This window comes from Gambusia affinis, linkage group LG13, assembly GCF_019740435.1.
Source record: "Gambusia affinis linkage group LG13, SWU_Gaff_1.0, whole genome shotgun sequence".
NCBI classification, from domain to species: Eukaryota; Metazoa; Chordata; class Actinopteri; order Cyprinodontiformes; family Poeciliidae; genus Gambusia; species Gambusia affinis.
Genome location: NC_057880.1, coordinates 28053595 through 28064997, shown reverse-complemented (window position 1 = coordinate 28064997; position 11403 = coordinate 28053595). Strand labels below are relative to the sequence as shown.

Here is an 11403-nt window from a genome sequence, read left to right as displayed (position 1 = left end):
GTGTTGGGGAAGCAGCATCAGAGCCAGCGACTCTATTAGACTGGACAGAATCATCAGGAAAGCTGGTTCTGTACTGGGACTAAAACTGGAGTCCCTGGAAACTATGGTGGAGAGGAGGACACTGAAGAAGATTCTGTCTATCATGGACAATAAACAGAACCCTCTCCACCACATAGTGGACAGACAGAGGAGAACCTTCTCACATAAACTGCTGCAGCTCTGCTGTCGTAGGGACAGATACAGGAAATCCTTCCTGCCACATGAAATCTCACTGTACAATAAAAGATAAATCATTGTTCTGCACTAATCAGCCCAATTTTGCACAACTGCACTGTGGCACTTGCTGTACATATATTACATTTACATATCTGCATTTTTTAATCTCTGTAAGGACTGCTCTTAAGTTGCATTTTATATTTTACAGCACTTTACAATTTTACAATTTGTAGCATTTTATATTTTATATTTATTGTATTTTATCTACAACTAGTTGTTACTGTGTCTTGTCTTTATGCTGCAACTGCGAAGTAATTTCCCTGCTGGGATGAATAAAGTAATTCTATTCTATTCTAATAATAAGGTTGGATGTCTGGAGAAACTGGTTACAAACCTGCTGGCCTCAGGTTTGTAACCAGTCAGTTCTGGCAGATCTGAACTTTGACCTCAACATGAGAAACTTCAGCCTGACAGCAGGAACCACGGAGCTGTTGGCTTAAAGCTCATCTTGTGAAGTTTCCAGAGGAATCAGCTCAGATGTTGGACTGGATTTGATTTCAATGTCATTTGTGAATGTTGCTCCTCATTTCCATCAGCGGAGCTAGAAAGGTTATTATTTTGGAGAAAGTCTCATCAACATCAATATTTCCACTAAATAAGAGACAAAAATTAATATGATGTTTGATGGAGGAAAATCCTCTCAGACTCTGAGCTCAACGCCAGACAGCAGCAAGCCAGTTCTTTAATATCCAACAATTAATATTAATTATATTCATTTCATATAATTATCGCGGTAGGAGCCATTTGTTTGTTAAATACTAAATGAAATAAATGCGTCCTATTTGATGTTTGTTGTGACGTAAACTCACAAAGAAACCAGGTCATTAGTCCAAGTTTGTGGTTTATTGAACGCGCCACAGGTAGAGTCGGTTTTTTATTTAGTGGAACCGAAACGCTCAGAATGGCCCAACACCTTGTTGAAACAATAATTATTAGACCTTTATTTTTGTTGGGTCATTAATTTGAACACGCCTTGTTGATTTTTTTTGTTCTTTAGTAACAAACGTCTGAATCTTAGTGAATATTTTGACAAAAGCGTCACAAGAGGACTAGGACTTCCTGCAGATCTGTTGCAAACAGATCTTCAGATCAGATACTTTAGTTCTCCATGTTCTCCTCCAGAGGTTCTCAAGACTTCCTGGTTCCTCCACCACACACTCACTGAACCGCTGACTCCTGGTTCTGGTCCGGTTCTTCAGTGTTTCTGTGCTGAGTTCAGTCTGAGGAGTTTCCTCCTGCTATAGATGCAAACATTAAATCTTTTGTCTATTTGCTGCAGTTCTACTTCATGTGTTTTAATGAATAACAAAGTTTGATTGATCTGCAGCTCAATTTAAAAACATTTTTCTGTCTCAAAAAGTTTCAAAAAGTCCTAATTTCCAATAAAATATTTCCGTCTTCCTTCTGACATGTTTGAAATAACAGATTGTTGTCTTTAGTTAAATAAATTAGAATCAAAACCAGAAAATTAAATTAAAAAATACGTTATTGATCCCAAAGGTAAAAGAAGGATCTGCTGTAGCAGTCTGTGTTACAGCAAATCTGAAGACACTCCATGTTCTCAAGACATTCTGATGAAGACGATGGTCAGAGCTGGTCAGGGCTTTCTTGATTTAATAAAGAATCCATCTTATCGTCATCGTCATCTCCACAGTCAGAATCAGATCAGAACCAGAACTGGACTGAGACTCAGTGGACCAGAGTTCTAGTTTCAGATGAAAATCAAGGACTGGAGGAACAGAAAGTCCAGAGTGAAGCTTGCGGACAGTGATGATTCTGGTTCTCCTTTTGTACCAGCAGGGGGCAGCTTCCCTCTGTCTCCCACTAACGAGAGTTTCCTTCCAGTTATCGCGACATTTGGCTGCTGTCCTTCCGTGACGCAGTGACTTTGGGTCAGCAGCCGGGGTTCTGTAGAGGCGCTCGGCGTTCACCCACAGTTTTTTGGGCTGCAGTGACACAGAACCAGTTCGGATCATTTATGACCTCCAAGTCCAGACTGCAGATCAAAGCCACGCGGTGAGTGAAGCTCCAGAGCGGCTATGTTTAGGGGCCATGGAAGTTTATGGTGTTTCATAAATGTTTTCTGACTGATAAGAGCTTTTCGGGCGGAACTTCAGCTCAGTGTTTATGTTAGTTGCGCGATGGAGACACGTGGCCCGGTCTGAACAAGATCTGCTTTGAAAATTTTTCTTTTAACAGGTTCACTAATCAGGTTTTTCTCCTCCGGTCTGTCGCATTTTAATCATATTTAATGTGAATAAAGTTTAATTGAATATTCGGCACTGATTATAGTGTCATCTTGCTGAATGTGAGCTGGTTGATGAGCTTCTCCAGGCTCCCAACAGCTGATCGCTGGAGTTTAAACAGCAAGTTAACATCAACATGAACACAGTATGTCGTCAGTGGTTGTTCATGACAGGCTAGCAGGTTTCAGCTTGGCAGGAGACAACATGGTGGTCAGTAGGGGGCTTAAAGGGGGAACCACTTAATGTTCCGGCCTCTCACTGGCCTGCTTTCACCGCATTCTTCCAGTGAATTCCCGGTTTGTCACTAGCCGTCATCTCCGGCTGTTCTAGGGACTTGGAGTCCTCCCCCGCTGCTGCTCACCTCCTGAACACCGGCTGTTCCAGAGTTAGAGCGCGTCCCCCAGCCTACAGCTCACCGGGTTATAGTACCTCCCGCCGTCGCTCATTGGCTGTTCCTCCACCGCAGCGCAACCTGCTGGTTTCTTTACCTGTTTTCTGTATGGCTGTTCCCAACTGGTTCCGCCCTCCCTGTCCAACACCATCAGTGTTGGTGGTGCCTACGTGCTGCTGTACAAACAGTAATGGCGTTCCTTTGAGCTCTCGGTGTGTGAGAGCGTTTAGCGCAGGATATCGCGAGAATAGAAGCGTTCCGTGCGAAGCCGAGTTGTTTTTGTCTGAGAAGGAAAAATAGGTAAGAGTTTAATCCAGGTTGTTTCCAGAACATTTCTGCTCAGATTAAAGCTCTGCGGTGAAGGCAGAGTGACCCGGTTCCGGTCGGAGGAAGAATTCAGGGGGAAACCGGATGGATTTAGAACAGTTTGGCCGAACGGTTATTTTCTTCCTTCCGTTTTCAATTCCGAGCTTCAGATTGTTACTTTGAAGAACAGATCAGAACCAGGATCAGTCCGAACATGTTAAGTTTGGTCACGTCTGCTAGTTTCTGGTGGCTCTAGAGACCAGCTGGTACTGTTCCAAATGGTTCTATGTGGTTCTGGAGGCTAATGAGGACTGAAGGTGTTTTGCAGAGGAACAAGATGACACCATCAGGTGATCGGCCATCTTGTTGTTGTTTTTATGTTTACCTGAATATTCAGGCTGCTGCTGACCTTTGACCCGCTGCTGACGGGTTGATCTTCCCCAAAGTAAAATAAGTTCCTGTTCTGAAGCTGCCTGGTTTCACTTCCTCAGGTGTGTGTGTGTGTGTGTGTGTGTGTGTGTGTGTGTGTGTGTGTGTGTGTGTGTGTATTACTGACGTTGGTGTTCTCTCTCTCTCTCTGGTATCTGGACGTTTCCTCCAGAATCAGGAGTTCTGCCGGTTCAGCTTGGCTTCCTGCTGACATGTCTCTGATTCTTGGTTCCAGGTTGAAGTTCCTTAGAGAGGTCAGGTGAGGTGGCAGCTGCAGCAGCATTGATTATTGATCAGTGATCGGTTCTGAACCCGTTTCTTCTGATTCTATCAGTCAGCAGAACCTCTGTGACCTCCTTCAGTGTCCTGCCTCTGATTGGCTGAAACCAGACCACCTACTCCATTTAAACCCTGGTCTCCATAGCAACAGACTGCTCTGGGGTCAGAGGTCAGCCAGCTGTAGAGTGTTTATCAGATCCAGGCTGGCTGCTGATAGGCCCCGCCCACTCTGGTACCACAGGATCCAGTCCAGACGTGGTTCAGTGGGATAACTAATGTAATCTCCTTTAGGTTGTGGTTCTGACCCGTTGTGACCCGCAGCATAATGGACCTATGCTCACAAACAGCTGAGTCAGAGGGGGGCCTTTGTTCCAGAACCGGGCCACAGCGCTGACCCGCTTCCTCCCACAACCACAGCATGACCCAAACCCGGCCAGATCAGAACCGGGCCAGGGTGGAAAACAGCAGCTCAGAGAGAGGTTAGATTCAGGTCTTGGTGCTTTCAGGTCCGATTCTGGTTCTGTTCTGGTCCGGATCGGTCTTTTTGGATGGCCCCAGATGTTTTTAACAACATTACACAATTTAATAATAAAACACAGAAACAGAAATTTTATAAAACTTAAACATGAACCTGAAACATCATGGCTGACTGGTAACCATGACGACAGGCTGGCCTTCCAATCAGGAACCAGTTCCAGGTACAGGGACTGCTGTGATAAATACCCCTTTACTAGGGACTGCGCCAACTAGTCCACTAGTCGAGTCTTTACTGGTCCAGTCCACGAGTCGCAATCAGTGACAAAACTGATTTTTCCAAGAAAATGAAAGTGAGTTTGTCAGACAGCTCCAATTGTAAATCCATCCATCCATTTCCTGTTCACCCTTCGTCCCTAATGGGGTCGGGAGGGTTGCTGGTTCCTCTCCAGCTGCGTCCCGGGCGAGAGGCGGGGTCACGGGGTCACCCTGGACAGGTCACCAGTCTGTCGCAGGGCAACACAGAGACACACAGGACACACAACCATTCACACACACACTCACACCTAGGGAGAATTTAGAGAGACCAATTAACCTGACAGTCATGTTTTTGGACTGTGGAAGGAACCCGGAGAACCAGAGAGAACCCACCATGCACAGGGAGAACATGCAAACTCCATGCAGAAAGACCCCGGGCCGGGAATCGAACCCAGGACCTTCTTGCTGCAAGGCAGCAGCTCTACCAACTGCGCCACTGTGTCCAATTGTAAAAAAAATGTAAATAATTTACCAAAGAGAAACTGATAATTCCACCAAAGGCTACCGGAATAGAGGTGTTGGTTAGCGCGCAGTGGTTGGTTAGCGCGCAGTGGTTGGTTAGCGCGCAGTGGTTGGTTAGCGCGCAGTGGTTGGTTAGCGCGGCCGTACCCCACATATAGAGACTGTAGTGGCCCAGGCTTCTCTGCCCCCTTCCCCTCGGATTGCTGTCTAATAAACTTGTGCTGAAAAAATGTAACAAAAGACAACGGAGTAATGTGGGACAAGGCGTCACGATGTTGGGCTTTTTTATCCCTCCAGCTGATGGGCGTCTCTCTGCTGTGGAAGCTTCTAACCTGGCAGCTTTACGCTCTTGTAAAATACTGCCTAACAACATCTGGAAACAAAGTCCAGCCTTCACTCTGAGGGCCTGATGGAGGCGATTTCTGCCGCCGCCTGCATGTCGGTTCAGAGAGCCGCTGCCCATCAGCGGAGCGTCCTGCTGCGCGTCGGTCGGAGGAGCGGCAGGACGCGGCGCTGGATTCAACTGTGACCAAACGGGATCCGGTCATGATGGGTTTGCTTTGTGATGTTCCACTGTGGTCAGTGAGATAATTGACCAATCAATGTGCAGCTATTCAGAGATCATCAGCATCAGCCGGTGTTTGAAAGAACAAGTCAGAGCGACTTTCTGCAGCGTGTTGGACTTTTCTCCACCGCTCAGGAAGAATGATCTGTTTCTTCTTCTTTTAATTCTGAGTAATAAACTTAGTGAAAGCAGATTTTTTTTTTCAATATTTTCCTAGAATTTAGCTGATAAAGCCTCCAAGTTCCTGTGAAGCGTTTTGAGCTTATGTCACTATGACGTCGCCGAGATTTCGACTCGACTTTTAGGGTATTCTAATAGACCTTAAAAAATATGAAGTTGCTCAACCCCTACCTTTTACCGTAATAAAGGTAGATTTACCCAACATGTTGCACATGAAGAGATTTTCTGTGGACCCGACAGGAACCTGCAGCTCACTGACCTGATCAAGTGTTTCCATGTGAAATAAAGTTCACAGTGTTTAATACTAATAGAACAAAGCCAGTCATATTTAACAGAGCTGCTTCATGACTGTCCTCTGCTGCTGTTCAGGATGTCTCCAGCGGGGGCAGCAGAGAGCAGCATGAAGCTGTGCCAGGAGGCCCAGGACCAGCTGGAGGACGCCATCGGGTCGGTTCTGAAGGCCGAGCAGCAGCTGAGGGACAACGCCAGAGAGGTCAGTGTCCACCCGACCTGGTTCTGAACCCAGCAGAACCTCTCAGAACCTGACTCACTGCTGCAGTGTCCTGATAAAGGTTCTGATCACGTCTTTGATCTCAATGTCATGAAAAAAACTTTCAGCCCCTCCTCCAGTTCTGGTCCAATCAGCTGCCAGAACCGGCTCTGAGAACTGGACCAGAACCACCCAGCTGGCTGGTGGCTGGAGTAGGGAATGGATCTTATCACAGGGCCGCTTTTCATTGGCTGATGCCCGTTCTATGTGGTCACGTGATTGACCGTCTCACAAACAGCTTCCTGTTAGCTAAGTACAGCATAATAGCAGCACTGATACAACTTGTACACCTTGTAGCCTGTCTGCTACAGTCTTATGTTAGCTAAACAGATCAATATGCAACGTGTATCTGACTCACACTGAAGATTTTATTTTAGCAGAAAAGGTTTTGGACTAAACTGTTCCTCATGTTAGCCACTCTAGCACCAAGTACAGCTGGTCAATCAACCATCGCTGCGTTCAGGGAACCAACAATTAATAATCCAGAAATAAACTTGATATCGTAACGGACTGAATGTTTTGTTTTTAACGTAATCTTTACTCGTCTTGCGGGGCGCAGGCGGTTGCCATGGTAACAGGTGTATTTAAACTACAAAGAGAGAGTAAAAAGGTAGGAGTGGTTTTGAGTTGATCACCTGTTCAGGTTATTTTAACTTTGTTTACATTTGCTGTGGTTCATTACAGCCGCTGTAGTTTCTAAACGTTGGACTAATTACCTCGTTCCTTTGTGAGTTTACGTCATTCATAACAAACATCAAAAAGAACAAATAGATTTCATCAAATTTTAACAAACAAATGGCTTCTTTACCTTTCCAGAGCTCTTTGGTTCCTCCTATCAGTCTGTAGCTTCTCATATTGAGGTCAAAGGTCAGATCTACCATAACTGACCGACTGACACCTGCTGGCCTCAGGTTTTCAACCAGCTTGTGACTGAGAAACCAGTAACCTCCTCCCAGATGATGACATGAACTTGTTATTTCCTCTGTCCATTGTAGTAGCTGATATATTGTTAAAATCCGGTAGAAATGATGCACTAATGGAGTCATGTTTCCATAGAAACAATGCGCTACGAGGCTTTGCTTGTGAGACTTGCGGTCACGTGGGTCGGTTGTGGGCGGAGCTTGGTAAGGTCCATACAATTGGTTCTGGACCGGGTCAGCTCCTGATTCTGGTTCTGTTCTCCAGCCACACTCACTCTCCTTCATCCTCCTCATCTTCCTCAGCGCTGACTCAGTCTGGTCAGGTTTGTGGTCCGACCAGAAGCAGAACCTCCATGATCCTCTGCCTGAGTCAACTGCTAAACATGGAGAGAGGGAGGGGTCAGGGCGGGGTCAGCCTGACTATAACCGTCTCCTCACAGAAGCTCAGCTCCAGCTGTTGGACCCATCTGACCCGTCAGAGGTTTTGCTGGCCGGTTCTGGGAACCAGGTTCTGTTCTGTGGACCGACCCGGTTCTTTATGCCCTCAGTTCTCTCCTGGCGCTCTGCTGCTGCTGTTTCCACAGTAACAGCTTTGTTAGCGCCTGGCAGAACAGTCGCCCCGGTTACAGTGAGGTCAGCCAATCAGCAGCCGGAGCTTCACCTGCTCTCCCTCCAGGTGCGGTCGGAGCTGCAGACCTGCATGAGCCGCCAGCAGGAGGCGCTGCGCTGCAGAGAGGTCTGGCTGCTGGGACAGATAGAGCTGCTGGAGAGCCTCAAGACGGAGACGCTGCAACACCAGCTGCACCAGCTGCACCGGGTAACACACACACACACACACACACACACACACACACACACTGGACCTGGTTCTTACCCTGTGGTTCTGGTCCTGCAGCTCAGAGGTCAGTTTGAGGTCATCGCCCATCAGCTGCAGAACTCCAACAACAACGACCTGAGCAACCAGCTGACCAGCTGCATGGAGAAGTAGGAACACACACACACACACACACACACACACAGCCTGATCCTCCTCTGTCCCCTGAGACTCTGATGAACGGAGGTGCGTTTGTTTTCTCCTTCTGGCTCTGCAGGTTGGCCTCTCTGAGCCTGGCCCCTGAGGAAACCCCTGAGATGCGTTTCCATGCCGACTCCCGCTCCCTGAGACAAGCCATCACCTCGTTCGGCAGCATCACCGCCCAGGTAACACACCGGTCTGTCCTGTGATCTGTGGAGGAGTTCTGGTTCTGATCCGGCATGTTCTGGTGTGCAGGCGGAGGAGGGCGTGGCCTCTCGGAGCCCCGCCTCTCAGAGAGCCCAGGTACAGAGCTGCTCACTTGGAGCCAGACAGCAGGTGAGTTTGGGTCAGAACTCACAGGTTCTGGTCCCGGTTCTGGTCTGACTGGTTCTAGTTCTGTTTGCAGCAGCTGGAGGCGGCGGATCTGGGTGATTGGCTGCTGGGGAAACGGCCAGCTAGCAGCAGCTCTCTGATTGGTTACCAGGCCAGTAAGAACCCTCAGGATTGGCTGCTGAAGCAGAAGGAAACCAAGGTGAGCAGAACCTGGTGGCTCTAGTGGACCACCAACTCTTGGTCTATAAAAACCTGTACTTTGGGTTCTGTTGGTTCTGGTGGGCGGAGCCTGACCCGGTGTGGTTCTTGTTTGACAGACGTCCTGTCCCGTCCTGGTCTCCATGGACTTCCTGAAGGCCTGGGGCCAACTAAGGGACCTTGAGGCGTGGCTCCTGAAGGACCAGGACCAGGACCAGGACCAGGACCAGGACCAGGGGGGCAGGGAGCGGGCCAGCAGCAGCTGCAGCTCCTCCTTCTCCATTGAGAAGATCGATGAGTCTGAGCTGACCGAGGAGGAGCTGAGCGACTGGCTGGTGACCCCGCCCACCGTTGCCATGGAAATGGGTGACGGCGAGCGCTGGCAGGGCGTGCTGAGGCCCTTCCAGGAGGACTGGGCCTCTGGCGACTGGCTGGCCGGCCGCGGCGCCGCCGACTGTTCTTCTTGCTGCCAGACCAGCCGCACTATGGAGATCGAGAACCTGGGCCAGCTGCGGTGCCTGAAGGCTCCACTCAGCCCCAGCCCCGCCCCCAACCTGGAGCTCTGGCTGCAGCGGGTGGCGCCACTGAGGCAGACCTGCAGGGCCAACGAGACGTGCTCCTCCTACAGCGACTGCGTCTGCGAGGAGAACTGTGGAAAGGAGGCGCTGAGCCGCTGGCTGCTGCGGCAGGAGGGCCGGGACAAGAACGGCGTACCTGTGGACAAAAACGCCCCACCCACCGCCACACCTGCGGTGAAGAACGCCCCACCCACCGCCTTCCACAGGCAGCAGGAGCAGAAGGTATCAGCCAATCAGGTGAGAGCTTCTGTTGGCCGTGGATGGAGGCGGTAACACTTCTCTGCTGCAGGTTCAGGCCATCCTGGAGGCCTGGCTCCACCCAGGAGCAGCCGAGGAGAACCTGAGCAGGAGCCACGCCTCCCAGAACCAGACCTGCTCCCCGTTCCAGCGCCCCCTCCAGGCTGACCTGTGGGTGCTGCCAGGATCGGCCTCCAGAGGAGCAGCAGGAGGTGCGGCCGAGGAGGAGGAGGAGGAGGACAAGTGGCTGCTGAAGAAGAGGAGCCAGGCTCAGGTAGGTTAGACCGGGTCAGACTGGTTTAGACTGGTTAGAAACCAGTTCCATCCAGCCTGGTGAATTGTACTTCCTGTTTCCTGTCCAGGAGCGTCTGGCTCTTCCTGCCGTCTGTGAGCTTTTCTCCTGCATGAAGATGGGCGGAGACAAAGAAAAATGGCTGCACAGCGCTGCTGTCCAGGTGAGTTACCTGCTGCTGATCGGACCGCCTGATTGGCTCGTCTCTAACAGCCACTTCCTGTTTGCCTCCAGATGTGACCACATGCTAATGAAGAGGATCTTTCTTCTTCTACTTTCTCTTCTGGAAGTCACTTTATCGCTGATGATGAGCGCACAACGCCATCGATCACACGACCGCCTTCTTCCTGTGACATCACCACCCACCGCCCTCGTCCAATCAGCAGACTGGACCGGAGCTGAAACTTGCCACTTTACTTGCTATTGATCAGTGATGTCATCAGTCATTGTAGCCAATCGCTGAATGTTTGAGCTTGTAGCCAAGGCGGGAGGCTTTACTTTTAGGTTTAATTTGAATCTTTTATCTTTTTTTCTGCTGACCTCACAGCTGCTGGGAGGAACTCAGTTTCCCAGCATGCTCAGCGAGTCACGTCAGCACTGATTGGTGCTTTGTACTGTTTGGGGCGGAGCTTGATGTCATTTATTTTCTGCAGTAATAAAAAGTGCTGACATCATCACTGTGTGTATGACGTCATTATGAAGGGCAGCCAATTAACATCCTGCATGTCAACATGTGGACACAGACAAACTGATTGGATGAGAGGAAGGCCATAAGGCCTCTCATTGGTTGATCCACTTCCTGGTGCTGTGGCTCAGACAGAACCATCTGGGTTTCCTTCCACATAAAACCAGCCAGCAGATAAATTGGACCTGTTTCTGGCTGGTTCTGTTTCAGAGTTCTGGACATGAATTGGACCTGTAATGTATCCAGATGGTTCTGCTGTGTAACCCGAACTCTTGAAGATCCTCAGGAGCCAACCATGATGAACTCTGGAGGTTCTGGAGGCCCGGTTCAGGTTCTGGCCCGGCTCCACCCTGCTACTGATAAACTTCCTGTTTAGCGGCTGCTCAGGCCACGCCCACCAGCAGGCCCCTGCTGATAAACCAGCAGCGGCCTGTGATGATGTCACTGTGACATCATCAGAGGATCACTGGGGTCTCCCAGCCACAGCAGCAAGGCCTTCCGTCTGACTGGGGAAGAGGAGGAGACTGGGATGTTCTGGGCTTTTATTGTGGAATTTCCTCGCTCTGCAGCTGCTTCCTGTTTGGGAAGTTGGTTCATTTCACAGTGGGACAGACGGCTCCCCCTGCTGGCCGCTGAGAGCCATTGGAGCGGCCTGACCCAGAAGCGGTT

At 49.5% G+C, this 11403-nt stretch overlaps 1 protein-coding gene across 3 annotated transcripts; it reads left to right on the top strand.

Annotated features, from left to right (window-relative positions):
* The first annotated feature begins 2028 nt into the window (after positions 1-2028).
* ncoa4 (nuclear receptor coactivator 4) lies at positions 2029-10726 on the top strand. Of its 3 annotated transcripts, none has more exons than XM_044136831.1 (11): positions 2029-2292; positions 6296-6419; positions 8073-8213; positions 8292-8380; positions 8488-8596; positions 8667-8747; positions 8818-8943; positions 9062-9742; positions 9810-10031; positions 10120-10212; positions 10284-10726. In XM_044136831.1, exons 1-11 carry the CDS (start codon positions 2255-2257, stop codon positions 10287-10289), a joined length of 1710 nt encoding a protein of 569 aa, XP_043992766.1. In that variant the 5' UTR covers positions 2029-2254; the 3' UTR covers positions 10290-10726. The 3 variants fall into 3 exon arrangements, with proteins under 3 accessions (XP_043992766.1, XP_043992767.1, XP_043992768.1); XM_044136832.1 differs by having other exon boundaries at positions 2030-2292; positions 8821-8943; XM_044136833.1 differs by lacking the exon at positions 2029-2292 and adding an exon at positions 2596-3213.
* Positions 10727-11403: the final 677 nt, after the last annotated feature.

Bases quoted from the DNA above. Each gene is read 5' to 3' on its own strand.
- ncoa4 (XM_044136831.1), top strand. From the start codon at position 2,255: ATGACCTCCAAGTCCAGACTGCAGATCAAAGCCACGCG. The intron at 8,214-8,291 runs GTAACACACACA...CTGGTCCTGCAG, and splicing joins AGCTGCACCAGCTGCACCGG to CTCAGAGGTCAGTTTGAGGT. The intron at 10,032-10,119 runs GTAGGTTAGACC...TTTCCTGTCCAG, and splicing joins AGAAGAGGAGCCAGGCTCAG to GAGCGTCTGGCTCTTCCTGC.